This window comes from Coniophora puteana, assembly GCF_000271625.1.
Source record: "Coniophora puteana RWD-64-598 SS2 unplaced genomic scaffold CONPUscaffold_8, whole genome shotgun sequence".
Lineage (NCBI taxonomy): Eukaryota > Fungi > Basidiomycota > Agaricomycetes > Boletales > Coniophoraceae > Coniophora > Coniophora puteana.
Genome location: NW_006913060.1, coordinates 603,113 through 630,885, shown reverse-complemented (window position 1 = coordinate 630,885; position 27,773 = coordinate 603,113). Strand labels below are relative to the sequence as shown.

The window sequence follows — 27,773 nt, the reverse complement described above, 5'->3', positions numbered from 1 at the left end:
CGATAACACTACTGTAAATAAAATATAAGCGACGAGGACGAACAAGCCCCGAAGAAGTAATGACCCGGGTAAGCGTAAGTATGAGTGGAAGTGGATAGCGGGGAAGCAGAGAATGGAGAACGGAGAGAAACGAGGAGCGAGGAGCGTGCTAAGGACCGTCCATCATCTGGATCGCGTTCACCTTGACAGGATTGTGCAGCGACGGGCCCGGCCGTGAGCCGGGTCCGTTCACGAACGGGAGCAAGGGTGACGCAGTGCGCGGTGCGGTGGTGGTGGTGGTGGTGGTGGTGGTGCTTGAGGAGTGCGTGGGCTCGGTGCCGGAGCCTGCACGGTCCCTGCTGTCGCGTCCGTCTCTGTCTCTGTCCCTATCTCTGTCCCTGTCGATAACCAGCGGAGGTGGCATCTGGCCCGGCCCAGCGAGCGGGGCCGAAGGTCCCGTCTGCTTTACCGAAGATGTTGATGAGTGTAGTACGGGGGACCCAGGCCGGCGGGGCTTCATATGCGGGCTGGTCGAGCCAGTGCCTGCGAGCGGAAGGGGGTGGGCTGGGCCGCCGATAACCGTTGCAGACGAAGACCCTGAAGTCGATGGCGCGTCTGAGTGACTCAGCATCGTCGCAGAGGACAACCTCGAGGGCGAATGAACGCCCGCACCGCCCGATGGAGGCGGGTATGGCATGGGCGACGAAGGGCTTGGGGGCCCCGGAAGGTTTCTGTTCCGAGGTGGAGATTGGCCAATAGAGCTGGGCCGCGAGAGGGCGGAAGGCTGAGCGGGCCGAGAAGACGGTGGTTGCCCAAGGCCACCACCACCGCTGTAGCGATGAGGTACCGGAGAGGCAAAGCGGTCGGCCTCGGACAGGGGAGGTGCACCACGCGCACCAGGCTCATCTTGGCTATTTAACCACGCATTGCGCGGCGAGGGCGCATGCGACAAGCTTGCCGGACCTGAGAGCCCAGGCGACGGCCCACCAGGGCCACCAGCGAAGGGCTGCGACGGCGGAATCGCGAATGGCGTCGTCGCCGGCCGATCACGGTCGTCATACGCTGGGTTCGTCGACGGAGGTCGGCTATGGCTCTGCTTAGTCCGCGCGTCCCGGCCCTCGTGCTCGTCCCGCTTCCAGTGTGGCAAGGAAGAAGTCGGAGATGGCTTGGAAACATTGATAATCTCGATGTTGTGCGAGGAACTGGGGCGTGAATGTCCAGGTTCGAATTCTCCAGGAACAGGTCCATTCGCATATCCAGGCGGCGGGGGCGGGCCAGAAGACGCGTTCCCGCTCGGCACACCAGGTCCACCAGGAGGTGGGTGGTGATGATGCACGACATGGTGGTGATGCGGCCTATGGTGATGATGCGATACCACATGATGATGATGCGCAGGCGCAGGCGCATGACTATGTGCATGCGGATGCGAGTGCCTGTGCGTTCCACCAGATTGCGCTACGCGCTCCCGCTCTCTCTCCCTATCCCTTTCGCGTTCTCGCTCCCGTTCACGTTCGCGTTGTTGCTGCCCCATCCCACGATCCGGCTCCTGAGAGTCTCGCATGGCATAGTCGCGTTCGCGAAGAATGACCTTCTCGCCACCCCCAGCAGCACGATCACGTGGCCGCGCAAACTCATCTCCGTTCATGCTTGGCCCCGGATCGCGTCTGCGGCCTTCGCTCCAATCCATCCCACCTGTGTGCCGCGGCAGGTGTTCAGCGCCGCTTAGGTTAAGAACACGTCCGACGCCGCCAAAGTCGCTGCCCGGCTTGCTGGGTCCGCCGCTCACGCCAGGGCCGACTATGCCAGGGCCGTTTGCAAGAGCTTGAATCGGAGACATGGGACGCGCCATGCCACTTGCCAGGCCAGACATGTTGGGAGGGCCTCCGTAGTGCTGCTGTTGCTGGTGAGGGTGGTGCGACAGTGGCGGTCCGCCTACGCTGTGCATTGGATCCCGGTCGAGCACGAAAGCCGACGGCGACTGGATACCGTGCATCCCCATAGGTTGACGAAGCGGCGGCTGGCCCATTGCGAAGGACGATGGTTGGTTGGGCATGGGGGGAGGCATGTCCATGGGCTGGCGCATGCGCATCTCAGGGGGCAAACCCATCCCGGGACCGGGCATCATGCCGTCCATGAGGGGCATGCCGTTTGGTGCATAGCCGTCATAAGGCATTTGCATCATCCCCGCCCCATTCATCGACGGCCCCGGCATGCGTTGGGCGGCATCAAACGCCTGGCGCCTGTGCTGATAAGCCAGCTCGAGGTCGGCCGAGATATCGCTTGCCGAGAGGGTAGAAAGGTCGGGGAATGACGCGGGGCTGAAGTCAACCAAGGAGAAACCGCGCTTCCTCGACGACCGAGGCCCGAGAGGATGCGTGTTTGCCGCCTGGCGAAGCGAGGGACCTTCGGGGATATCGCGTATGAAGATAGGTGTCTTTCGCACTTGTGTTGACGTGAGCAAATGACATGGATAGAGTTAAGGACGCGACGCGTACGGGGTTGAGGCCTCTCGAAGGCCCTTCTCTCCCTTTCTAGCTTTCTGCGCTTTCTGTTGGTCTCAGCTATCATTTCCACTTGTAATTCGTCGCGGGAATGCTGATCATTTCACTTAAACGCGAGGCAAAAACGTGAAATCTGAGACAACGCACTGTCCACCAATTCCAGACTCCCTTCTCGTCGGCCTTTCGGTGAGCGACCACGTTTTTGACGTCATAGTCGCGCCTTCGAGCCGCTAAAGCCAGCCGCTTATCGCGACGCTTTGATAGTTCGTCTTGTAAATGTAGCAGTTCTGGGTGAATGTCTATGTGTGTGCCCCATGAATATAGATTTCAAGCGAATAACAGGAGGAACGTACCTTCATTGACAAGAGCTTCCTCCCATGCCAACCCCTCCATCTTTTCTACGTATATCCGTTCACGGAGAAGAGCAAATTTGAGCTCAATGGCTGCTAGGACATCTAAAGCTTCAGCCCGATGAGCTGGTTGCAAGTCGGATTCAAGCTCCACATCAAGATCCTGATCTGCGTCGAGGTCGTCTGGGTCCTCCTGAACGGCATCGGGTTCTTCAGCGCGCACTTTCGCGTCTGTGCCGCGCGAAAAAGGGCCTGTTGGCGTTTCCTCTGTGCCGACCTTCTTGTCCCTCCTCTTGGCCTTGCCGTTCACGAGAGGAGGGTCATCTTGCATAGGAGAAGGAGAACGTGAGGATGTGGGCGTTGACGCAGAGGATGAGCTGGGTGAAGGGGGGTCGATAACTCCTGAACCTGCAGTAATGGATGTCGCAGCTGCAGCTGCAGCTATGGGGCCGATGGAGGATGCAAGTGGCGCAGTGCTGTCGACACCCATGAGACCTGCGTCTGGAGCCTCTGCGTCCGGGTCGAGGTCTTCAGCCAGTGGCGCGTTGTCGTCTTCGTCTTCGGTTTCTGGATCATCTTGAGCGTCGAGTTCAACATCGCTGCCGTTGGCTGGCGGTTTTCGGCGGGTGGAGGTGGCATCTTCATCTTCATCATCCCCTTCGCTGAGGTCGGACCCGTCGGGCTGGATGGGCTGGAGGATGGAGGGCCGTCGCCACCGCGACGCAGGGGCTGGTGGACGTTTGATAGAGGTGGATTCTTCGTCGTCTTCGTCTTCGTCCTCTGTTTCGTCGCCTTCCCGGTCCATATCTTCGTCGTTGGCGGATACCGGTAACGGAGCCTGCTTCCGAGGCGCTCGGAGTTGGGTGAGGGCATCGGCGGCGGATGCGTCCCGGTTGGAACTGTGATGGGACTTGGAGATTGGCTTAGAGGGCCCTGGAAGGGAGGGGTCTGGGTAGGGGGAGTCGTCATAGTCGTCGCCGATGGGGTGGCCGTTGAGGCTCCGAGGGGCAGACTCGCCATCCTCGTCTTCCTCCTCCTCCTCCATGGCGCGGGGTGGCCCGGCCATCTCCTCCTCTTCCTCCTCTTCGGCGTCTGGGCCGCTGCGCGAGTCGGCCTTCTTGCTCCTGGATGTGGCCCAGCCCCACATGGGCGCTGGGACCAACCCACCACGCTTTTTCTTCGCAGCGCGACTGCCGTACTGGCGTATGCCGTTCCCGTCTTCGTCGTCGTCGTCGTCTTCATCATCGTCATCCTCCTCGTCTTGGTTGTCATTGAGTTTGGTAGGGCTGGACTTCTTGTGGTCCTGCTCCTGCTCGTCTTCTGTGAGCTCTGATAGCTCTGAGCTGCCGTCCATGCCGGCGTCCTGTGTGTGTTCTGCGTCGGGGAGGTCGAGGTCGTCGTCGGGGGCAGGGGAGAGGGAGGGGGTTAGGGAGCCGAGGGAGGCAATGGAGCCGGCCATCGTTGTCAGCGTCGACGGCGGCAGAGGGAGTTGTCTGGTGTCTGCCGGCTCAGGCGACGGACAAGGACTCAAGATGCGTATTCGATCAACCCCGAACGGGAAATTGGCATGGCTCGTGCGCGTGAGACGTGAGATCACAACACGTGACAAAAACACCAAAAACACTCCCCCAAAATGGAAATCGCTTCTCCTTCCCAAGTCTCGAGCCCTGATGTCGATCTTCTCCGCCCCCTACCCCTGCCCACTGCCTCCCCGTTCACGTCTTCAGGAGCTTCAGTAATATTTCAGAAAGGGCAATTGCCACCACAGCAGGCCACTAAAAATCATCTTCCCTAATATCAACGAGAACCACCTCTTGCCAGTGTCCTCTAGTATCTGAGTCACAACTCCGGCCGAGAAACCTTGCTTATCCACCAATGAGCCAATTCACAGAGACATGCATATGAATATTCAATACTTCAATCTGTCGGGCAGGCAGACCTAACCCCGGCTGGCTCTAATCGGAGAACTCGATCATAGAAATGCTAGATCCGTACAAATGTATGTCTACATGGCACACTACAAACAACCTGCCATACTTGTGCCATGCTGCACCATCGTGCTCTCATGATAATAAACGCTGATCTCTATACTTCCTCTCTTAGAGCGCTGCCCGCAAACTTTCGTTTTTATCGTTAATGAAAACCAACGCCCTGACTTCTATCGACTGCCTCTCGGGTGCATCAGCCGGACTCGTCGGGTCCCAGAACGCGGTGTGCGGCGTCATCCGGGCCTTGCTAGCGTCGGAATCGAAGCACTTGATCAGCGTCACCTCGTCTATGGTCTGGTCCGCAAGATACTTCCACTCGTGTGAAGGGTTAAATCGCACATCGAATGTGCCTCCGACCTTGTTTGGATATAGCAGCCGCGTCGCCACTAAATCCCTCTCTTTGTCGATGGAACGGTAATCCGCTAGTGCGAGAGGACTGTGGGCAACCGTGTTCTCGATAGGTCTAGGGCTCTCGGTCACTCAGCTGATCTGAATATGGCACTTTAGGCTCACCTCCAGACGTTAATAATGCAGAAGCGGCCCTTCAACAGCTGTTCGGCTTCGTCTCCCATGTGATCACGCACACGCTGGACAGCAGCTTCCGTCGTCTGGTCGATGTGGACTCTTTGCTGCAAGCAATAAGATGAACATTCGACTGTGAACAATTACTAAAGTCGACTTACCACATGGCTCCTCGACTCTTTACTTGGCCTGTCTTCTTTGCTCTCATGTTTTCTGGCGTTTGATCAGCTTTGCTCGAGACATTCCTGAGAGCATTCCTCACCTGATGGTATGATCGAAGATGAAGACTCTATGGGCGCCTGTGCGCTTTTTCAAAATATCTTCCACTTCAGCGTAGTACTCTTTTTTGACCCTCTCTTCGTTGTCAAAGTTCGCCTCCTTGCTAGGATATAGCAGAAATTCGAAACCGGTCTTGTCGAGTCCAGTTGCGTCGGGTCTGGCCCGCACATCGCGTATAATCACTTTGTGCGGCTCCTCGGCGACGTTGGTCGTTGGAACGCCCTCTGGAGGTTCGGAAGCGTAGCGATAAGGGGCTTTGTTATCTGTGGAGGCAAAGTAGTTGACTGTAGCGAGGACGTAGTGAGACGGGCGTTCTAACTGTGAGCTCATCGTATGAGGAAAGGAGGGGTATGCCATGGTAGTGTCCTGCTGTAGACGCATATATACTGTAGGACTAGTTATGTGCTATACTTACCATCTCCGTGACTCCAAGCTCGGTCTGTCATCATGACAACCTTCCCCCTGCGGTGGGGAGGCCTTACGCAAAGTATGATGTAGGGCGTTGGCTCAAGTGGATAAACTAAGACGTGGACCAACAACCTTAGTGAGCGAGACAGGGGCTGAAGCTAATATCCGCCACGTGGGGATGATCTCTGCCGTGTCTTGTTGCGCGTCTTGTGCAGTACAGCAGCGTACAGCGCCCGAGGCTCTCGCAGCCATGGTCTCCGCAGACAACCTCCATCTCGACGTTCTCGAGCTCGTCTTCGCATATCTCTCTGGAAATGACCTCGCCTCAGTCTCGCTCGTCAGCCGCTCTTTCCTGGCTGGTGTCATACCAATGTTGTACGCCACTATAGCGTACAAGGCACGCCACGCGAAGCAGTATTCGTCGGTACGTCGACACTCTATGGCACTACACGACGTGAAGCTGACCTAGGGATTGACTGAAAGCAAATAAGCCCCTTCACCACAATCCAGGATCACCCCGATCTCGCCGTGCATGTTCGTAACATCGGTAGATCTCAACCAGTTTACCCGTGTCTCACCCGTTCTCACTCGAAACCCTCCCTTTTTCCTCCTCTTTTACATATAGACATTCAAGCCGTCCCACGCATCCGGGGTCAGATACACCCGCAGTTCCTCGCCGAATGCGCCAAGACGGTTTCCCTGTCTGTGAACCTCTCGACGTTCATATGCTACCCAAAGATCATGCCCACCCTGCTCCCTGCGCTGCAGAACAAAGGGCGCCTCGTCCACCTGCACATCCAAGCGCCGCTCACGAGCCAGCAGGCGAAGATTCTCGTGCAGCTGCGCTCGGTGCGTCGTCTGATGTTGGACTTTCCGACGTGGAGCACTATCGACGTCTTGCCGGGCTGGACGAGCACACTGGCGGGGAATTTGACACGGCTGTCGATTTATGTGGGTCTTTCGCTCCTTTTGGCTGGATATACTCTTATGTCACTGCCTTTGAATATGCTTAGAACTCGCTGGACATTCATGAGGGGGTGTTGTCAAAGCTGCTTTCGTCGCTTCCTAGTCTGCGATCCCTATACATGATAGGCTGTCCCCAGATAACACACAACGTTCTCCTGTCCCTCATCAGCATGGTCCCTGGACTTGAAGAGCTTGGTTTCACGATGTTTGTAAGCATTGGGTTGTTTTCAGCTGCCGTCCCCTTGAGACTCACCAGGAACAACCCATAGGACACCTGTCCGCCTACTCCATCCCGCCTCGAGCTTCCCGGTCTGCACCACCTCGCACTCGACGTCCGGCAGGGCTTCTTGCCATCGGCGGTCATCTCGCTCTTCCAGATCTGCACCACCTCGGTGCTTCCTGTGCGCACGCTGATTGTAAAGTTCTCGGAGCCGCTCAAGCTGCGGCCTGAGACCGTCGTCGACGAGCTCGTGAACGCATTCTCGATGACGCTCACGCGGCTTGTCTTCCTTGACTGCCATCTGTCCATCGATTCCATCAGGAAGGTGACGAGGCAATGTACCTTGCTGGAGCGACTCGAGGTGCCGTTCCCGAGGAAGGAGATGGTCAGTGTTTGAAGCTTATCTCGTCTCGATTTCCTGCTTTCTATAGGTGGGCGCTTATTCTTTTTTTTTTTCGACAGCGCGAATTTGCGGTGGCAATGGCCATGACGGACACCATCCGCGATCTCGTCGACGTTGCCGAATCGCATTCCTCCCACCAGGTCGTCCTGACGCGGGAGGCGATGCGGGAGCTGGTGATGTTAGTTCCTAGTCTTAAATTCGTCATGAGCGATGGACGGCTGTGGAGTGTAAGTCGTTGATCTTGAGACATCCTTCTGTATCGCGCGACCCTTGTCTGACTTTGCTTATGCAGGCGGAGCAGTTCCGGCGAACCAAGGATGCTTCGAAGGTGACGCCCCAGAAACGCCCCTCCGGGATGCCCAAGCAGTGGTTTCTGGCCCCCACCGTCGCTAAGCGATGAGAACGACTAAAGCATGATCTTGGGGTATGACGTCGCGCCCGTGCTAATTTTGTATTTCTACCACGTTGTTTCTGCTTTGCCCTGTTATATTGATTCATTGTTCTTGGTGCATTGACTTGTCAGGATGATTGAGTGAGGGTCCGGCGCTAGAAAGAATGCACGAGGATGTTACCTTGACGCCGAGTATCTTCCCTTCGTGAGCTTTCGTTTCGTTTACTTCTTCGTTCCGTGATGTACCTCATGGTGTGGTATCGAATCTGAACACGCCACGGTACATTAGACACATTATACGGTTGATGTTGTCCTGTCAGTGGACGTTTCAACGTTCGGCAATGCTGGTTAAAAGTATGCCCTGCAGGCTATTGTTTTGTGAAACCTCTATAACGCTCGGTAAAACGTACTCCTCCGCCGGCTGCCTATCGTGATTTCGACTGTCTATGGTGCAAGGATGTCACTCAGATAAACGCAACATTCTCTCGCCTTAACTCAATCCGCAGCAAAGCTCAGATAGTGGAAATGGCCAATCCCGACCAACCAAATAGGTACCACCCCATTCGAATGGGAGAGCTAACCTCAGTCAGCTTCGCTCAGGCGCGTCCAAGCCAATAGTGGAAATGCGGGGTAAGTGAATTGCTGAACCAATGGTGAACCGTCCGACTAACCGGATTTCCAGAGCGCTATGCGGGGTATCCTTCGAAGAAGCCTGACGCCTGCTAATGCTTACTAGGCACATTCTCGTCAGGCTTTCATAAGCGCACCCGCGTAATTCGGACCGCAGGGCTTCTTTCCCGCTGATCATTAATCGCATGCACTGTTACGCGACCCTCTCGGTGCCTCGGTCCCTTGGATGTAGTACATCCTGTTTCCACCAGTCGTTAAGAAGGTGGCTGGCTTGGTGATCCGTATTGTTGGTCCTTCAATCTCAGCGTGCTCTACTCATGCTCTGCGTTCTAATCAATGGGATGCGACTGTTGTACTTCCCGCGGGCCGCTGATACGCGACAGGCCCAGGCTAGATGCAGATGCATCGCTCCTCAGAGGAGCGGGTCATGAGCGTATCACCGGCGAGCGTCAGTGTGCTTCCCATGAGACTCAAGGCCTGAGGTCTCACGCCAGAGACTGCGTGAGCCCTCTACCCTATTCACATTGGTTTCTCCAATTTATTCTATCGGTAGGATAGACATCAATTTGATGATCGGAGGCAAGTCAATTTCGTCGATCTCTAGATCTTACCACCTTGACGATCTCACGGACTCACTTATTCTAACACTCACTGACACTTACACACACCTATCTGATGAACTGTATGTGGCATGTAAACTACACAAGTACACCTTCTGATTCTGCTGCATGCCTTAAAATATAAGGAATCAAAGCGCAGGTGAGTCTTGACATCGAAGCATCCTGGGATAACAAGCGCTGCTGCACAGGCTGTAGGAGCGCTCTGGCCATTCAGCGGGGATAACTGCTTCAGATAATCATGAGTTCACATGGCTTGGCGTTGCAGCGAGGTGGCAGGTACCCGCACGCTACTCTTTCGATTTCGCAACTTTCTTCGCGATCAAACCGATGAATGACCCCTTCGGCGTAGCAACCTTGTTCGTCGCCCCGCGTTCAGCGGACGCAGAATTCTAGATTATCTTGACACGGCGATCTTATGTCTCGTACTGGCTAGCAGCTGGGTACGACAAGATTTGGTCCTCATTCTTGGGATTATCTCCGCCCGTTTATTCTTATACAGGTCTGGCCCTCCCGCGTACCTGTCCATCCATCCAAAATACCATGCTTCTCGCAGCTAAGGTTCAAGGTTTGCAATCTAAAATGTAAATATTGTCAGCCTCCTTGCTTCTCCCAGGCTTACGTGTGTCTTCGTCAGGAGTTAGAGTGGCGAATCGAGCAGTGCGGTGGACCATAGGAATGGCTAGCGTGTGCGTATCCGATTAATGGGAAGGTCGGGCGCCTAGCGTCTGCATCAATGCCAAGCCTCTGAGGCGGCCAATAACAGCCAGTAACTAGCGCTATCACCATAGAACCAGTGCAGTTAATATTCGTATTCCTCGGCAGCCAAGCACCACCGACTCCGAAGTCGATTCGACGAGTTACCGAAAAGCCCGGCTGGCAAGATCTCAAGCATCGCAATAACGTGTTGCTTCGGGTAAGTTATCTTTGAAATTGTGTGACATCTACCGATTTTAACTACTGCGAAATCGTGTCATGTACAAAGACTTCAGTGTGTAGCTGTAGCACGCCGTTCTATCTAGACAAAAAAGACAATACAAATACATCAAGCAAGTTCTAGGACCGCTGCAAGCGTGTGAAGGGTGTTGTACATCAATGCGAGGTATTCTCTGGGGAATGCAATGGAAAATGGCGGCGTGGTATCCAAATAAAGATAAGCAAAGGGCGATCGTGGCTCCCTTGGCTCAAGGGAGCCGAGGAAATAAGGTATGAGAACCTCCATATGAAGCCTACCGGTCAGCTGAGATTCCGAGCTGACGTAGTTTTCTACGGGGAAAAATCGACGTCTGATATACCGATCAGAACGTGGGCGTGAACCGAAAACGAATATTAAACTTACAAAGAAAATCGCCATGCGCCCTACAAGGAGCGGGAGGTGGGTCTACGGGTCTGCATGTGTTCTTGGTAGGCTAGCCAGCCAACCACACCAGAGAGCACCAAGCCAAACAGCAAGTAAGGCTGTGATGATGACCCCTAAGAATTAATAAGACGAACCGTCAGTAACGCCGACGAGCGCTTGAGAGGCAAGTCTTACCTGAGATGAAGAAGGGTACTGGTATCGAGTGATCCTTGATGGCCCGTCAAAGATGGTGAACACAGCATCAGAAAGTGAGCTGCGAGGCACCGATGGCGTATGTGCCTCACGGCGGAGCGAGGGCGAGAGGTGCAGGCGGGTTTTGCGGCGTTTCTCAAATGCGAGGCCGACGAGATGGGGAGGTCGTGCAGGACCGTCGAAAGTAATGGGAGGGGGAAGAGATGTCGGCAGCATGGACATGCTGAGTTTTCGTGATTTTTCACCGTCGACTTCGTCGATAGCGTTGACGATAGGCTTGGGGGCACTATGACCCGTGCGACCGAGCGCCTTGCTCGACTCCCCGAGCCGCACGGGGGCGTCGAAAATGTCGAAGATAGGCTGCAGGGTGACAGCCTCATACTTCGTATCTGAAGAGATGGCTGCAGACGAAATCGATGCAACACTCCGAGGACAGGAGGTGGGCCGGGCTACCAAGCGGGATGACGAAGCGTTGGCAACCTTGTTCAAGATAGAACGGCGCATCGCAAGCATGATGAGTAGCAGTCAAGGAATATAGAGAGGGGTATGAGGAGATGATAGAGCTCCATTGCTCACAGTTATATACCGTTTAGTCTGAGGTCGGGTGCTTACCTGTGTCCGTCGCAGTGTTGCAGGAAGTCAGGGTATCACACAAGCGTGTGGATACAGCTCATTCACCCGATCGAATCTGAATGATGTTATCTCCAAGGATAAGCCTTGACAGCATCCAAGGCAGCCATGTATGAAGGGATTGCGTTAGGTCCTAGGCGGTCTTGATGCGGGATTAGTGCCCAGAAACCCGTATCGTCTCCCTTACCACCGTCTCGGCCAGAAGCCTCACCGAGCCACCGTGATGTTAGGATTGACAAGCGTGAGCCGTAAATAACCGTGGGTTCATTTCAGAGCGAAGGAGCCAAGAGATTATCCGCAAAGAACGTTGCCTCAAGCGACTTCACCAACGTTCTTCAGCGTCATATCGCGCGCTGCGGCGGTTAATGGTTGGGAGGCGGTGGAGACAATGGTCGTCGTGCTAAGTAGCATCGCTCCAGGGCCAAGCGGAAGCCAAGTCACCGAGAGTAGTTCATTTTTGGAGGACAGTCATAGATTATTGCCGGGCCGCAATAATGGGGCAGTGAGAACTACAAGCACTGAAAGAGGAGGTTGACTCTGAAGCCGCTCAAACGCCACGACGACCACCATGAGGACCTGGATGGCATCGATGAGATGCAAAGCCAGTTTGTCCAGGCGACTGGCAAGATGCAGTCATGGTGCCTAATGATACAGGGGGCCAAGTATGTCGTCGATGCGCGGGCCGGGGATGACAAGGGAAGAACGGGAACTTGGCAAGGGGTTGGCATCGCGGATACATAATTGCTAGAGCCAAGCGGCTTCTCAGCACTGCGTCAGAAAATTAGCGTTGGAGAACGCCCTGGAGACGCCAAGTCCTGCCTTCGGTCTCGCCAAGAGCCAAGACGCTCTGAGCTTGGCTCCGTTTTAATGAAGGAAGACTTCGATGACGGCGCCGGCGGTTCATTGAGAGCTCAAATAGAGCTTCGATTGACATACCCTCTCTCCGTATTCTCTCCGTATTCACTTTCTAGGCATCTCATGTGTGAGTTAGGTTAACTATGATATCATAAGCTGTTTCTTACTTGAAAGATACATACACCAAGGTATCGACTGAAATTTGAGTTCGATGAAACCTGGTGTCGCCGTCGTGCTTCGTGCTCCCCACAAAGCTTAGTGATTGTTTTCTAATGGAACAGTTTGATCTTCGAAGCTTCACGGCAGATGGTCTGATTAGAACAAGTATTCTACGAGTCTATATTAGAGGATCATTTACCATCTTGAATGCCGCGTATTGAGAAGGACCTTGTCTAATAGACTTGTGCGCCTGACTGAAAGCCTTGAATCACGGCAAAATCACGGACTTGGCTTTTTTGGGAAGAGCGCAACTTCGAAGCGGAAGCATTGTGGCTGAAACCAATTCTTGATCTCCGCGAATATGATCATCCGGCAATTGCCGTTTCAGCAAACAATATCAAGCTAATCTTCGTCTCTTTCTTCCTTAACTATGGTACTCCCTTGTTATGCACCCTAATCCAAGAACACATTTCTCATGCTCTCATGGTATAGCCCGACAACAGCTACCATCTCCAAGCTATACGCTTGTTTGGCGTCTCAGTCCGGCTTGACAGCGTTTATGATAGTTGGGTTTAGCTTCCTGCCTAATCTAGGTCCGAGGGTCTTATGTCTGACTAAAGGTGAGAGATTGTCTCAACTTTTTGTGAAACCAGTCCACTCACGCTCATCTCGCAGACTTTGTGCATCGCCTTGGAGCATGCCTTGAGGCTCATGAGTGTTTTGAGGCTCTGAACGGAAGTATATGTCACGCATATGCCTCATTGTTGACACGTGTTGCCCTTAATTTTCCTCATGCCCTCCACGAGCCGGCTCGGGCTGTCATTGAATTCCCCTAATTTCCCTTGGATAGCCTCGGAGACCTCGATAAGCCTCCGATTTGAACGATCACACCTGGCATACACGAGGCACCCACAAACAAGGTAGAAATATGTGACCTCCCTTACCTGGATAGATTCCCAGCTCTCCCGGTTCTCTGACTTCGACGCTCACCAAGGCCCACCTCAACTATGACTACCCTCTCTACTCTCTCTGTCGATTCCCTTCCCCGCCATGGGTCACAGAAGTCGCCTTCACCACTAACGCCTCTCCCGCAGCACGGCTTCGGTGCCGAGTGCTGCTTCGATGGTCTTATCGAGCGAAACCCTTTCCTCTTCCGCGTATATACTCCCAAATCCCATGCTCGCCCCGAGTCAGAGCCGTTTTTTGTTGGACAGAAGTACAACTCTTCTTACTCCGACGCTCCAGAGACCTTGGAGTCCCCGTCAGGGGCATCGGTCGCTGAACTCAGCACATATCGAGACGTCGTTCAACATATGGACTGGACACAGAGGCACATGTCGCCGTACATCTCGTCATCGTTCAGCTTCACCTGGGCTATCTGGGAGGCCGCCCGCAGATATCGTCATGGTGTCAAGCATGACATTCACATCGCCGTCATTGATGCTCGGGCTCTAGAAGGGCGGGCAGCGACCGCTCTCGAATTGTTACGTAAAAGCGATCCCAGCGAGTGAGTTTGCCATCTCTCAGGACCTTGATTATGTCTGACCCTGAACCCACAGTCGCCATGCAGACCACTGGAAGTGGTATAGATTTGCTCAGGAGTCGCAAGACGTGCTTGTGTATGGTTCAGTTCCTCGATCTGCCGTTATCGCCACTGTGCCCCTCCTCTCGCTCGTTGAGAAGCTCCCCTCCTACTTCCGCTCCGACAAGGAACACAACTCGCTTTTCCCATTCGACTCCCTCTCGTGGAACACCATGGATCGCAAGGCTAGCTTCCGCCAATTCTGTCAAGACATGTCCAACCAGTTCCTTAGTCTGTCGCAGGAGGTTCGCATGCGCGAGGCAACGAGCGGCTCGTTGAAACTCGCGATGGCGTTCCTTCGCCCGTGGTTCCACCACACCATCGCCGAAGACTTCCACAAGGCTACCTCGACCGTCGCGCGGCTGGCACTCATCGTTGCCCAGTGGCCCGCCCAGTGGTGGTCTCGTGAACACTCGCAGATACGGGACGTTCTACGCCAGATGATCGAGGCCATCGCCGAAGAGATCCGCCAGAAGCACCAGACCGACTCGGTCAAGGAGGTCGCGCGCCTCCAGGGCATCGTCTCGGAGCTCGAGCGTCTCCTGGAGGACTACGAGTCCACTGAGGGCGAGCTTTCGGACTCGTCGACTGAAGTCGACGTTGAGGAGCTTGACTCGCTCAGCGAGATGGGCAAGTGCATCGACTTCTCGCTCGCCAAGCACGAGTCACATATCCTGTCGCCAATCATCGAGGAGATGGATTCAGACGAGGAGGATGTAGACCTTTCCGCTTCTGACATGACGCTCGTCGCCGAGCCCATGTTCATCCCTACTCTCAAGGTAGAGAAACCCACCGAAGAGGACAACAAGCAAGGCTGCGAGGTGGAGGTGCAAACCGAACCTTTCGAGCCCAAGCAGACGGAATCCAAGGCCGTTTCCCCCGTCACCGCCCAGCCCTCCGAAGCGTTGTCGATTGCTCTTGTCAAGCACGAACAGAAGCAAGAGCCCGAGGTTCAAGAAATCCACTTGCACCACTACCACCGATGCCGCTCGGCCTCGCTAGTCGAGACCGCGGGGTGCATTATCACAAGCCTCGTCGTTGGCGCCTTCATTACACTCGCTGTGGTCAACTCCCAGCGGCGCACGCTCATCTACGTCACCTAGAGTGGTGGCGTAGACGGGTGTTGTTTTCGTATTCTTTGTATTTCTGGTGTTGTATTTCTCAAAAGACTATCCTTGTTGTAGGAAATCAAAGGTTGTATTTCTAGAGCTTGTTTTACTAGAGGGTTTCCTTTCTCTCGTCGGACGGTATCTATTTGGTATTTAAAGTTATGTTGTATCTCCACTCCTCACACCGCAGGCGCAGCGCGCACGCGGCAAAGTCCCCACCACTCTATGCCCTGTAGATATATGTTTACCTAGTCGTATGCCCCACACCACCTCTATGCAGTTGTTCTTTTGGAGCCCGCGTGCTCAACTCCTCTCTAAATCTCGTCTGAGGCTTCAGAAGCTTCAACGTGAAAGTCTGAGGCTAATATTTGATTGATGGTGAGACTGATATGCATACATGAGACCTGAGCCAAAGAGGGGGATCCCGTGTTCGCTATATAATTATGTAGGTAGATGTGACGGCCAACCTTCCAATATAATATGTAATGGGTGATCCCAACCTAAGGCATCGCTGTTAATTGGGGCCCCCTCTCTTTTGGGTCTTAGGCTTGACCCTTCGTCGCGCCTCGTTTTTGGAATGGGCGTCCAAGTCCATGATGATAGCCTCGCTTTTATCATCCATGTGTTTCGTGAAAGTGACTGTAGACAGCGCCTCTCTGAAGGGTTGCCCAACGGCCGCGAAGCCGGTAGTCGGCCATGGAGACAGATGCCCAAAAGCACGGTCGAAAATTGGTTCGTATCGGCTGAGGATCGGATATTCGGTACGACCGTGTCCTCGAACATGGATACACCAACGAGGTTCAGTCTCTTGATCCATGTAACCGTTCCAAGTTTTCGGACGAACCGTCGCGACCTCATGCTGGTAGCGCGATTTCCTGGCTTTCCCTTGAAATTCAGACTCAACTCCAAATTCCATCAACATGACAACCTCGTCGCAAGGTCTGCGCCCGTTAATGCGAGGGCCGACAAGCTCGTCAGCCAAGGTCAGTGAAACAGCCGACTCCTTCAGCTTCACTTGGATACAGAAGGTGCCCACTTTACTGTCATCCCAAGCTAGGGAGAGAGCGCCTGAATAGGTGATGATGATGATATCGATAACTGGCTGATTATGCGAGCACTGAATAGCGCATTGGCGGTCCCATAGGTAATGAAGGAAGTCACCCGAGAGGTTCCCGACGCTCTCTTCAAGGTGGATAAAGTGCGTGAAGTTCACATGCCTCTCCTGCGCCGCTGCCAGAAGATTTTGGTACAGTTTACGTTGGTCGTCTTCGCTTTCATCTTCCTCTGACGCGTCGTCCTCATTGTCCCCGTCCAAGGCGCCTTCTTTATGCCGAGCTTGTTGTTTCTGAAGACCTTGTCCCTGCTGTTGATTCATTTCAAGGCCATCGCCGTGAAGCTGAATGAGAAGATCAGCGAGGGTGATAGTCTGGACGTGAATTCCGTCGGCTGTCGTGTTGACGTAGTAATCCTCGATCGGACCACCTTTGTCTGTTGCTTTATCACGCGCCATGATCAAAAGGATCCGAGCATAAAGCTCTCCTTGAACACCTCGATCGAGGACCGTTTCCTGCAAGATAAGGGTGTCAACAAGCGTTCGAAGCGCTACATCAAAATCTTCCGACGTAGGACGAAGCGCCTGTGCAGCCGCCAGAGCAAGGCAAGGCTCTGACGGAACCGTCGTCTCGATGAAAGTGCGATCGACAACATTGAGGAGGAATCTCATATGAGATCGGACGGCTTCCAGCGCGATGCGGGTTGCAGCCTCTGAATTGGCGAGTTCAAGACCAACACGTTGAGAAAAGGCTGCAAAGACGTGGTCGTCACTGGCGGGCGCAAATTGCACATCACGGAAGAGCTTCATAAAAGCCTGTCGGCCGACAGTATCGTCTTCCTCCGTGGCCCAGAGCTGTGGGTAAATGAGACCGAGCCCCGGAGGACACAAAACGCGACGAACATACCGGGCGACCGTACAACTTAAGTCTACTGATATAAAGCGCTGCATGCGGTGACGAAGAAAGATCAGAGGGAATCATTTGATCAAAGCCGATGGAGGTGTAGGGGATAAGAGGATCTTTGTCATTAGCGAGCCTGTCCGACTTAGACATTCCCCTGCGTGGAACGAGTTCGAAGACTGAGGAACTAGTGTCGATGAACGTAAACCACAAAGTGAAGCCCTCGAGTGAGAGTTGGTCTGCCGCGGTGATGATTCTTTGCATGGCGAGAATGGACATGGGATGATAATCGGCGTCTAATTTGCCGTTGCGAGCATTTAGATATCGACACTCGTCAAAGCCAAGGACAAAATAACGATGACCATGCTGCCTAAGAGTTGTAGCTAGCTTGTTAGCTGCTCCGGAGACCATTACTTCGTAGACTTCCTCGCACCACGACACGATGTGCTTGTCTTTGGTCGTCTTAGCAGCGTGATCGGCCGAAGTTTTGTCGACGTTATGGTTGGAATCGATGGTTGCGGAAGGTAGGTCGGGAGCCTTAGAGGACAGCTCCTCAGCGTGAATTTCAAGTAAGGTCTCCGCGAGCTCACTGATCCTAAGAAAAGAGTGGTGCCGCTTTGATTGCAGTGGCTCTGCAGGATTTTGTAGCGAGAAAGACGTCACCCAGGTCGGATCCTGTCCAGGAGCAAGGGTTTCCGCCTCGGAGACGCACTTCTGGGTGAGAAACTGGAATATCGCGCCTAAAAATGCAGCTGCAACCACTTCGGCCTGGAAGGCAGGGTGTCATAGTGTGTCTAAGTTTTCCAGATCGCACCTAAAACGTACCCTAATCCCCAGACGTCGTTTCAGTAGGAACTCTTTTGCACTCGTATCTTGGGGAGGCCATCCCTCCCTGGGATCGAATTTCTTCTCCCCCCGCAAGCATACGGTGAGAGAGGGCACCTACATAATGTTCATTAAATGGCGAAATGACAATTGCAACATTACATACCTTCTTGGCAAGTTCGTGCATTAGCCTTGATTTACCAGCGCCACTGGACTGTAATATGGCTATACTCTTGCCGTAATACTTTCCCCTCGTGTACATTTTGCGGTATTCATCAAGACCCTGCACAAACCTGTCGACCGCATCACCTTTATGATTGCGCGTGAATACACGGTGCAAGCGCTGTGCCATTTCCGATCTAAGCATAACATCTTCAGTCGCAAGAACTGAAGAGAGTGATACTGATGAAGCTTACTCATGCTCAGAACGTGGTTCCGAGACTGTCTCTGCAGGGTTTTGAGAAGTTAATTCGGCTCTCATTTGTCATGGCGTAACGTACCGACGCGGGGTTCGGCGGCATTCAGCAGTACATATGCTTCGTTGTTGGTACTAAGGAGTGCCTCTAGATCTTCAGTGCAACGCAGGATCGGCGGCTGGGGTAGCGCTTTGCTCAACGTTTCCGGAATACCCCCCTCCATGAACTGCCATAAACTTTGAAAGATAGTAAATTTCAACAGCGTTGGGCTCTTGAGAAGATTATCTAAGGAAAGGCAAAAGACAGGTGAAACTGATTCGGGGTCCTGGAGCGCCTCTTGTCGTTTTGATTCAAGCCAGCTGTTAAGGGAAGCCACCTCGTCATGCTCCTCGTCATATTGGAGGTTGGTGATTGCATGGGAGGACATGAAAAGCGAACGCTGATGATCGTGGATGAGTCAAAAGGAAAGAGAGCGGATGGGAGAGCAACGACAGAAGGTTCAAGGAGAGAGAATGCTGCTACAAACAAACCCCAAAAAGACTCTAACGTTAACTGTCTTCCTTATTACTAACAACAGCAGCATAGGGGGGATTACCCGTTTCCGGTCCTCCATGTCCACAACAGTTGACTTTCACTCGCATCGCGTCCAACTCGTCCTCGCCGCGCTCTCCGCCTCGCTTGTCACCTCCGGCCTCTTCTCCGCATATAATGCGTACACCTACCGCAAGCGCCGGCGCGCGCTCGATGATGATGTCAAGCGCTCTCTTACGCTCCCTCCGAGCAAGGACCTCCCCAACCTGAGTGGGCGTCCGCATTCGGAGGACTTGATAATGCTAGGGAGCACAACAGACAGTCTGGAAAGTAAGGCTGCTACGCTAGCTGCAGGAGATGGCGAGTACGACGAAGAGCTCATCCGTGAGCAGCTTGCGCGGAACTATGCGTTCTTCAGAGACGAAGGCATGGCGCGCATACGCAAGGGCACCGTCGTTATCGTCGGATGTGGAGGGGTCGGTAGTTGGGCAGCTGTCATGCTCGTCAGATCGTATGTCCTGTTTCCTCTCTCCCTCTCTTCTTGCACCATGCTTGGACTTCAGAGCTCAGCTTCGGAGGCTAACAGGATGTTGTTGACATTATTGCAGTGGAATAGCGAAAATTCGACTAGTCGACTTCGACTACGTGACGCTCTCCTCGCTCAACCGCCACGCAACGGCTACGCTTGCGGACGTCGGGACGCCCAAGGTGAAGTGCATCGAGCGCACACTGAAGCAGTTCTCGCGCTGGGTCGAGGTCGAGAGCTGCGTAGACATATGGCGAAAGGAGGAGGGCGGAAAGCTGCTTGAGGGAGCGGACTGGGTCATAGGTGTGTTCCCTGCTCATGACATGAGCTGCGTGCTTATGTGTTGGTATGCAGATGCTATAGATAATATCACCACCAAAGTAGACCTGCTCAAATACTGCCACTCGCACGGAATCAAGGTACGGCTGGCCCCCTTGTCCTACCTCAGCCCCTGTCCTCAATCTACCCGACCCAGGTGTTCTCCTCCATGGGCGCAGGCGCCAAATGCGACCCCACTCGCATCCAGATCAGCGACATCTCACACACGATCTACGACCCGCTGGCGCGCTCCGTGCGACGGCGCCTGCGGCTCGAGGGCGTCTCGTCTGGCATCCCCGTCGTGTACTCGACCGAGGTTCCCGGCGACGTGAAGCTCCTGCCCCTGCCCGAGGACGAGTTTCAAAAGGGGAACGTGAAGGAGTTGGGCGTGTTCGACGACTTCCGCGTGCGCATACTGCCTGTCATCGGCCCGCTGCCGTCCATGTTCGGCCTGCACATCGCGACCTATGTGCTGTGCGAGATCGCGGGCAAGCCGATCGTTAATCCGCTGCCGATTAAGAACCGGAGGAAGGTGTATGAGAGGCTGTTGAGGGACTTGTTGTCTCGGGAAACGAAGTTGGCTGGGCAGACTATCAAGTATGTGCAGTTCGGTTATGCTGATCGCAGATGCAGTGCTGACATCCTTGCTCAGTAAACTGCCAATTGATGAAGACGATGTTTCCTTAGTATTCGAAGACATTCACAAGGGACGTTCACTTATTCCGCCGCATCCAGTCCCGGCTCGCCCAACGTTAGTTCGCTGGGACTTGAATAAACCTCTTACACTGGAAAATGTGGTGGTCATGGAGTTCCCTGAGGCAGAGAAGCATTTAAAGACACTCTTGGATGAGCCTCAGAAGCGACCGAGTGATGTATGGGGAGATGAAGTGGAGGCAATTGTGCAAAGAAATAACATTGAGGTTCAAAAGTATCGCGAATGGGTAGGCCTTTAGAGGGTATTCGGGGCAGCTTTCGGCGTCACTGATACATGGGGAGCACTGCGTATCTTTTAATATAATTTAACTATCGTAAACATGATAGAACCAGAAGCAACGAAAGAGCAAAGAGGTCGTATATTTCGGTTCGTGAGATACGCAGAAATTTTCAGTGAATATTTATCATTTCGCCGCTGCAAGTTCGTCATGGTGATCCACTTCAATCTTGGTGCCGCCCTCCTTATGCTTCTTGCGAAGCTCCGCCTCAACGCGGCGGGTACCGCGCTCGACAGCGAGAACGGAGGCATTGAAAGCAGCTATGGTAAGGCCGTGGGGCTTGCGGATCCGTGACTCCCATCCCTCGGGCAGGCGCTCCTCATGGAGGATCGTGCGGAGATCATCAACGCGGCCACCGAAAATGGTCAAAAGGGTAGCGTTGCTACGAATCTCGGTGAGCAAGGGGGAAATGGTTAGAGTCTACAATTGAGTGACGCACTTTGAGCTACCAAAGACGTCGTGGAACAAGCTGCGAGTGTAGTTCGGGTTGTGGGTCTTGGCCTGAAGCCGGCGCCTGCCTGCGAATTTTGCAATGTCTTCAACAGTAAGCAAAGTATGCCCGTCCTTGTCCTTGCCCGAAGCCGAGTCCAGCAGTTCGTCAATGAAAGGTTGGTGCTTTATCCACTGGTCGGGCTGGAAGTGCAAATCTCGACCTGCAGGGTTTTAGTTGCTACATCGAAGATACAGTGATCAGCTACGCACGAGTTATCGAGTTGTCGTGTTCGATACCATTATGCTTGTCAAGATCATGGAGGTCGAAGTTGTCCTTGTTGTAGCTCTTATCGAGCATCCGCGCGGCAAAATGGGGTACAAAGGAGCAGAAAGACGCCGCGAAGTTGTAGGTAGCGCGGATTTGATGGTTCATCTCGATGAAGGAAATGTTTTTGCCCGAACGAGCGATAATGCCTGCATATACCCTGTCGTTTCAGCAAAAGCTGCATAAAACCGTAGCTAAGCACGCACCGTGGTTTGCCATGGCGTTGAGTGCAGGACAAGAGCAGCGCGAGTCCTCTGGCCTTGCAGCCTTCCACTCAGGCCAATGGCCGCGATAGCCGGGGTGGCCCTCGGGGGTGACATGACCAACCTTTCTCTTCCTCGAGAAAAGGTTAAGAAGGGCAAGGAAGAAATCCCAGGTGAAGATGCTGAGGTCCACGAACGGCACAGAGATTTTGGTCAATACACCGGGCATGGTGATAGCTGGGCGAGCGTCGACGGCAGAGACAGAGGCGGAGGCAAAGAAAGAAGAGCGTCGCGCGCCCGAGGTAGGAGCTGTCTTATAGGTTGGCGGAAGCGAATAAGCAGCATGCTTCTGATATCACTGCTTGACGCTTGACAAGTACTTGATTCATTGACACGAGACGCTCGAGCCAATCGCCCATGACTAGTGTTGCCGCGGCTCGGGAGCTGGCTCAAGCCGATTGGGTGGGCTTACGACAAAGGCAACAAAATACTTAGTGAGGTAATTGTCATGTCATGGTTGCCATCGTCGCTGCCAGTCATCGCTTCGAAACATAAACCTTACGCTACAAAATTCAATTGTTATTTTCACTAGGGAGCGATTCAGCTTCGAGCCGAGCCGAGCCGCGGCAACACTACCCATGACTATGTCCGAGTCACGTGTGCGCGATAGTTTTTGATTCCGTTTCAGCTCCGCCTGCCAGACATCGGCCAACTTTGCTCCCCGGTGAAACGTTGCGAGCTGGTTCACTTACCCATGACAGCTAGAGGCGGTAAAGCGCCTTCCCAGAGAGGGTGGCAGAGACCTTGGTCATCGAATGATACTGTCACTGTCAGGTCAGCATGATGGGATTTAGTCAGATGTTAGTGAACACATGTTCCGAAGATGAGCACGTTGAAACTCAGCTGCCATGCCAAAAACTCAAACGAGAGAAGCGCCCACTATACTTACGGCACGGCACAGGCAGGCACGGAGTCTGAGCCGGCGGCGGTAGAGTTAAGCCTAACAGCTTCGAGAAGAAATCAACAAACATCTCAGTCTCTAATTGCGGCATCTGCGACAGGTATATCCTGGAGTATGACTGGCAAAACCTCAGAGTTTTGATTATCGCAATGCCTCGCTAACACCCGTCTTCACTTTTGTGAAGTTCAGGACGGACTTGTAGTTGACTTGTAGGGGCATTAATGTCGCGAAGGAAGCGGTTCCCTTATGTGAGCAGCGCTTCTACGAGATGAACACGATCTCAGATATCGTACATGCGCCTCCGATAACGCTAGATCCCTATTATCCGACCCAGTTCTTCTGTTCGCCATTGTGCGTCCTTGCCCGGACAACTTATGAACATTAGCGAACGAGGCACATCGAGCTTTTGTGACAGAGCATCAAGGTTACGTGGGCTGAAATTGCCTTCCACCAGCACGAGGTCGATGGTCATCTCAGGAAACGCTTCATCAATGACTGACAAAATCCGGCACAGTGAACTTGAGTGGCCGAAATCATCACGAAGAAGTTTAACACTTACTCCGAATGTTCGCCTCCAGCTCGCTAGGGATGCTTTCTCGGTCATCGCCATAAAAATGCACAAACTTCAGCATTGAAGTGTCCTCGTTCTTGCGAACGTAAAATACCATCTGTATCAGGTGGTTCATCTATGGGTTTCCGACGTGAGGGGGCCAGTAACCCGGTCAGAAGTAAAGCATACCTCGTCGCTTTTCACGAGCACGCAGACCGGCTGTCGCCTCAGCTTCATGATGGCGCGTACCATGCGTTCATCGATGCAGGGCTTTCCGGGGTCAAGCTCCTGCATGTTAACTTGTGGATCGCGCCGTCGATGTCGCCGACTTCCGAGCGCCCGTCCCCACATTCTGTCGGGGTGCATGATAGGAGTCTGGTCGTACACCCAGTACACACATTTCAGCACTCTGGACTTATTGTGCGTGCCTGCGAAAAACAGCACCAACGCGACAAAGTAAGCCGCAAAGTATCTACCCCCGATTAGGTCGTGTAAGTAGGAACGAGGATATGAGAGAGGACGAGGTAGCACGCACCCAATGACGACAGGTTTGATGAGGATGTTTCCGACGATTATCGCAATAGCGAGGGACAAAGAGAAGAATATGTGCCAGATGGACGTGTCTGGCTCCCGCGGGAGACGAGGCCGATTGAACTTGAGCAGGATGAGCGAGATCGGAAAGAGAGCCATCACTGCGAGCCACACTACGGAGAACCTGTTCGTAGAGGCGTGAGCTACTACACACAAAGCTTGTTGGCACCTCACATGTCACTGATGATCTCAGAATTGGCGCCTGAGCTGGCGTACAAAGCCACAGAGAACGCGACGAAGATGACCACTGCGATGTACGGGGATTGTGTCACTGGCAGCGTCCGGGCGAAGAAATGTGGAAGGACGCGGTCATGAGCGAGTTCCATAAAGAGGTCAACTGCGCTAAGGATCCCTTTATCATAGCATGAGTTGACCACTACCCTAACAGATGTCCAAAAACAAACCGGTGAGGACACCGCCACAGAGTACGACGATTGCGTCAATAACGACCCAAGTTCGAAGCCACTTTCCTCCTGCCTTGACACGATCAACTCACCCAGAACACATGTTGGGAGCTTATCACTCACCCGCTGTCCTAGCGTGCTCAGGACGTGCTGACCACCCGTGTTTGAGTCTAGAGCGACGTGTAATGGGAGCAAACCCAAGACGACCAGGATAGTGCCTACGTTGAGAACGATGGCTGGATAGTGGAGATTACGTAGTACACGTGGAAAATCCCCGCGCTTGATCTTGGAGATGTAAGATGGAGTGCCTGCACGAATTAGCACGCGTAAATAATCCTTGATCTGTGAAGCTCATTAAAACTCACATTCAAACCCTGTTAAGCCAAGCATACCAATGCAAACTCCATCCCATATGGCTTTAGCTATTGAATGACCGTTGTGGGACCCGGCATGCCAGTTCGCTGCGAGAACACCATTCCCGGAGTGGCCCCAAGCCACCGCAGACACGATAATGAGTACAATCATGGTCACTAGCTGGTACACGAGTTGCCTTCAGACGGGTTGGCTCAAAGCGGAGTTGACTCAAGGGTCACTCACATGGAACACAAGAACACCGCTCGCGACTCTCGCGGACTCTCGCGCTCCACACAAGCTGACGAGCATGAAGAGTGCCAGTATCAATAATGCACCGACGAAGATCGGGAAGGGTGCACTACGTGAACCAGACATAGTAATAGCATCGTCAAGGTATGATGACGCAGTTGCAGCAGATACCACCGCCGTCGCCGCGAAGTCCAGTAAAAGTAAAGCTGCGCTGATGAGAGCGAGGAACTTCGTCGAGACGTTCAGCCTAGAGAGCGTCATCGCTATGCCGCGAAGTACTGATATGTGCATAAATAACGCACAAGTACGCATATGACCCTCCACTTATGGGCAGGGCCGACCCTAGCTCCTCCATCATGGGCCGCCAAAGAAAAGGGATCAGGGTGGCTATGGATAACGAAATTACAGAGCTAAAAGGAGCGTTATGACATGAAATGCTCATACGGACGTCACTTACTAGGCGCCAGATACCGCCAAGACCGCCGGGATGGTATAGAACACGCCTCCCAGAAGGTCATTCCCCGCAAGCGCACTTGCAACAAACGGGCCCATCAATGGATCAATCTTGTTGGGTTCAGCAGCACTGAGTTCCTTGTCGAGCTTAACGCTAGTCACGGACCCCCATCCGGCGAACTCGAAGCTGTTAGGCAGAACAAGGAAACGAGAGGGGACAGAAGAAGACTTCGGGCCGTCGTGAATTCGCTGCCGGCGGTATATAACATCAAACTGGGACTCTTCAAAGGATGGGGGCGAGGCATCCACGGAGGTGTCATCATTGGCGTCTAGTGAGGGATTTGTGGGAGAAGTTCTTGAGCACGTTGTTGGCAAGTCGTATACAATATAAGTATGACTCACGCGAGTTCATTGAAGGATGCCTGGCATGTGGTGGCTGGATCGCAATCCATGATTGGGTCGGTTCGCTTGAATGCGAGGTGTCCATGCAGGCGGCGGAGGTTGCCTGTAACTTGTTTGTCGCAGTAAGCGTCAGCGTTGTTCCAGGTTGTTCCTCAAGCCTGAGGCCTGAGGCCTTCAGGAGTTGTCTCGTTTGGATTTTGAGTTTCTGTTTCCCAGCAACCGATGCCTCGATCGTTTCAGGGGCAAGTTTCAGGGACACCGCACGGGCCGGATCCGCCGGAGACCTTGGAGACTCCGAGTCATTGCTCCGTCAAGACTTGGTCAAGACATACCAAAAGAATCTCGATAACGTTATACACCATCCTAAGTTGGATGCGGACCATCAATATCGTATTGCAGGGCATGAAGATGCTAACGAACGTAGGCTGCTCATGCGTTTCAAAAGTGATCGCTCTATACAAGCTGGTCGTTGTTCTTGGCCGTTATCCTCTTGTCGAAAAACCTCGAAGCTTACAAGCACGAAAAAGCGTGAACCCGACCCGGATTGAACGGATGACCTTGTGGATGCTCAACTACTGGAATCACACGCGCTACCACTGCGCCACGGGTCCTTGAATTTTAAGAGCTGGCAAGGCACACAACACCAGCAAAGAGGAATGGATTTCCAGTGGCGGTGCATGATTCCCACACTTGCTACGCCCCGAGCGCGTTGCTTCGTGGACCCGACAGCGATTGCCAACCAGGTTATCAACCATGTCATATGCACCTGTAGAGGCCGACGAGGTATGTCGTCGTACTCTTTAATGACATTACTTACGCTGAACTGTGTGTAGAGGCTGGAGGATCAAAGTGGTCTAGAGTTCAAATGTACGGCCACATGCCAACGCGCCTTGTACACTCGATGGCCTGACACGCTAACCCTTGTCTACAGCTTTCTTGGGGACAGACACCGCTGGAGGTCAGCAATCGACAAACTATGACCCTGGTGCGCAAAAATTCACTCCGTTGATATATTCGATCTCACTTCTGTGCAGGTTTCACTAGCCCGCGCACACGCCAGACCAGCTCGGCATTCTGGTCGCTAGACTACTACACCCCATACTTTGATGTCGACACGTCGACAGTCCTCGCGCGATGCTACAACACCCTCCTTCCCATGTCACCAAACTACATGTCGCCACGCGATGACCTCTACGGCCCGTTCTGGGTCCTCACTACCCTCATCCTCACCCTGTTCATGTCTTCGTCCTTGGCGGCGTCCATTGCTTCCTATCTCTCGTCCCCAGATTCCGAACATTACGACTATAACTTCACCCTCCTGTCCGTCGCTGTGACGCTGGTCTATGCGTATGGTCTCGGCATCCCGGTATTACTCTGGTTGCTTCTTCGATATCTCGGCGTTGGCGTATGGAGCATCATAGAGGCGGTGAGCGTATGGGGGTATGCGCACTTCGTTTGGATACCTGTTGCGGTGAGTCTTTCCATATCCCCTCACACCTGCAGTAGAACTCATTTGACCACACAGATTCTGTGCGTCATCCCCGTGCCCATCGTCCGCTGGGTATTGGTCGGAGTGGGTTTCGCGCTTTCGGGTTACTTCCTGTTCATGAATGTGTACCCAGTCATCACGCAGGCTGAGCAGAAGGCGACGCGCCTCCTTATACCGGCCCTCATTGCAGTCCATGCTGGTGTCGCCCTGACCTTCAAGGTCCTCTTCTTTGGCTATTACGTGATAAAGGAGATCGGACCTGGTGCCGAGCCCGAGCTCGGAGACGGGGATAGCCCTGCAGGCGAGGTTGTCGCAAGATTACTTGGGGTTTAATGCCTAGAGAATTCATTCTTTCTCGAGCCACGCCTATTAAATGCCATATAGGAGCCATGTCGAATTTGCGATCCCTTGTACAACGCTGCAATCAAAATTTCAAACCAAACAGGTTTCGCTCAACCTGTTTTATCATTCAGAAGATAAACCTTTACAGAAACTCCCCTCATGGTCTCTTTCTTTTTCTATCCTTGATTTCAAGGTGTAGAACAGCACACTTCGACCAAATTGACTACATGTTTTCGAGTTCGGGACATCTCATCACACACTGTCGGGGGCATTTGCACATCTACATAACAACATTTACTGAAACAGGGTACATCATC

General features: G+C 53.5%; 10 protein-coding genes and 1 non-coding gene across 11 annotated transcripts; 4 read left to right on the top strand and 7 right to left on the bottom strand.

Annotated features, from left to right (window-relative positions):
- Nucleotides 1-73: 73 nt before the first annotated feature.
- Nucleotides 74-4,289, bottom strand: CONPUDRAFT_166384 (uncharacterized protein; the record flags this gene model as incomplete). The annotated part of the gene is made up of 4 exons (XM_007771835.1): nucleotides 74-2,421; nucleotides 2,475-2,574; nucleotides 2,628-2,779; nucleotides 2,834-4,289. 4 exons carry the CDS (start codon nucleotides 4,287-4,289, stop codon nucleotides 149-151), a joined length of 3,981 nt encoding a protein of 1,326 aa, XP_007770025.1. The 3' UTR covers nucleotides 74-148.
- Nucleotides 4,290-4,929: 640 nt separating this feature from the next.
- On the bottom strand, nucleotides 4,930-6,065 carry CONPUDRAFT_90987 (uncharacterized protein; the record flags this gene model as incomplete). The annotated part of the gene is made up of 4 exons (XM_007771834.1): nucleotides 4,930-5,281; nucleotides 5,332-5,442; nucleotides 5,603-5,882; nucleotides 6,035-6,065. The coding sequence occupies 4 exons, from the start codon at nucleotides 6,063-6,065 to the stop codon at nucleotides 4,930-4,932; spliced, it is 774 nt and encodes a 257-aa protein (XP_007770024.1).
- Nucleotides 6,066-6,277: 212 nt separating this feature from the next.
- On the top strand, nucleotides 6,278-7,855 carry CONPUDRAFT_58413 (uncharacterized protein; the record flags this gene model as incomplete). The annotated part of the gene is made up of 6 exons (XM_007771562.1): nucleotides 6,278-6,451; nucleotides 6,511-6,574; nucleotides 6,653-6,978; nucleotides 7,041-7,202; nucleotides 7,263-7,604; nucleotides 7,676-7,855. The coding sequence occupies 6 exons, from the start codon at nucleotides 6,278-6,280 to the stop codon at nucleotides 7,853-7,855; spliced, it is 1,248 nt and encodes a 415-aa protein (XP_007769752.1).
- A 2,758-nt stretch (nucleotides 7,856-10,613) lies between these two features.
- On the bottom strand, nucleotides 10,614-11,319 carry CONPUDRAFT_166381 (uncharacterized protein; the record flags this gene model as incomplete). Its single annotated transcript, XM_007771833.1, has 2 exons — nucleotides 10,614-10,727; nucleotides 10,789-11,319. 2 exons carry the CDS (start codon nucleotides 11,317-11,319, stop codon nucleotides 10,614-10,616), a joined length of 645 nt encoding a protein of 214 aa, XP_007770023.1.
- A 1,571-nt stretch (nucleotides 11,320-12,890) lies between these two features.
- CONPUDRAFT_106280 (uncharacterized protein) lies at nucleotides 12,891-15,449 on the top strand. The gene is made up of 3 exons (XM_007771832.1): nucleotides 12,891-13,070; nucleotides 13,126-13,957; nucleotides 14,010-15,449. Exons 2-3 carry the CDS (start codon nucleotides 13,458-13,460, stop codon nucleotides 15,133-15,135), a joined length of 1,626 nt encoding a protein of 541 aa, XP_007770022.1. The 5' UTR covers nucleotides 12,891-13,070; nucleotides 13,126-13,457; the 3' UTR covers nucleotides 15,136-15,449.
- A 206-nt stretch (nucleotides 15,450-15,655) lies between these two features.
- CONPUDRAFT_74021 (uncharacterized protein) lies at nucleotides 15,656-18,557 on the bottom strand (the record flags this gene model as incomplete). The annotated part of the gene is made up of 6 exons (XM_007771628.1): nucleotides 15,656-17,047; nucleotides 17,100-17,861; nucleotides 17,919-18,035; nucleotides 18,085-18,277; nucleotides 18,335-18,365; nucleotides 18,419-18,557. The coding sequence occupies 6 exons, from the start codon at nucleotides 18,555-18,557 to the stop codon at nucleotides 15,656-15,658; spliced, it is 2,634 nt and encodes an 877-aa protein (XP_007769818.1).
- Nucleotides 18,558-18,945: 388 nt separating this feature from the next.
- On the top strand, nucleotides 18,946-20,662 carry CONPUDRAFT_58756 (ubiquitin-protein ligase molybdopterin-converting factor; the record flags this gene model as incomplete). The annotated part of the gene is made up of 5 exons (XM_007771591.1): nucleotides 18,946-19,376; nucleotides 19,474-19,694; nucleotides 19,746-19,810; nucleotides 19,867-20,306; nucleotides 20,362-20,662. 5 exons carry the CDS (start codon nucleotides 18,946-18,948, stop codon nucleotides 20,660-20,662), a joined length of 1,458 nt encoding a protein of 485 aa, XP_007769781.1.
- A 165-nt stretch (nucleotides 20,663-20,827) lies between these two features.
- Nucleotides 20,828-21,890, bottom strand: HTP1 (heme-thiolate peroxidase aromatic peroxygenase; the record flags this gene model as incomplete). The annotated part of the gene is made up of 4 exons (XM_007771582.1): nucleotides 20,828-21,083; nucleotides 21,141-21,354; nucleotides 21,404-21,607; nucleotides 21,665-21,890. The coding sequence occupies 4 exons, from the start codon at nucleotides 21,888-21,890 to the stop codon at nucleotides 20,828-20,830; spliced, it is 900 nt and encodes a 299-aa protein (XP_007769772.1).
- Nucleotides 21,891-22,730: 840 nt separating this feature from the next.
- CONPUDRAFT_137926 (AAAP amino acid permease) lies at nucleotides 22,731-25,675 on the bottom strand (the record flags this gene model as incomplete). Its single annotated transcript, XM_007771831.1, has 12 exons — nucleotides 22,731-23,117; nucleotides 23,182-23,308; nucleotides 23,362-23,644; nucleotides 23,708-23,887; nucleotides 23,938-24,115; nucleotides 24,168-24,240; nucleotides 24,291-24,475; nucleotides 24,533-24,701; nucleotides 24,765-25,017; nucleotides 25,073-25,180; nucleotides 25,228-25,410; nucleotides 25,626-25,675. The coding sequence occupies 12 exons, from the start codon at nucleotides 25,673-25,675 to the stop codon at nucleotides 22,933-22,935; spliced, it is 1,974 nt and encodes a 657-aa protein (XP_007770021.1). The 3' UTR covers nucleotides 22,731-22,932.
- A 479-nt stretch (nucleotides 25,676-26,154) lies between these two features.
- On the bottom strand, nucleotides 26,155-26,236 carry CONPUDRAFT_t69. The gene has a single exon. It is a non-coding gene; the product is annotated as a tRNA-Trp (tRNA).
- A 142-nt stretch (nucleotides 26,237-26,378) lies between these two features.
- Nucleotides 26,379-27,754, top strand: CONPUDRAFT_144853 (Yip1 domain family protein; the record flags this gene model as incomplete). Its single annotated transcript, XM_007771830.1, has 5 exons — nucleotides 26,379-26,408; nucleotides 26,459-26,492; nucleotides 26,557-26,610; nucleotides 26,660-27,096; nucleotides 27,151-27,754. 5 exons carry the CDS (start codon nucleotides 26,379-26,381, stop codon nucleotides 27,445-27,447), a joined length of 852 nt encoding a protein of 283 aa, XP_007770020.1. The 3' UTR covers nucleotides 27,448-27,754.
- Nucleotides 27,755-27,773: the final 19 nt, after the last annotated feature.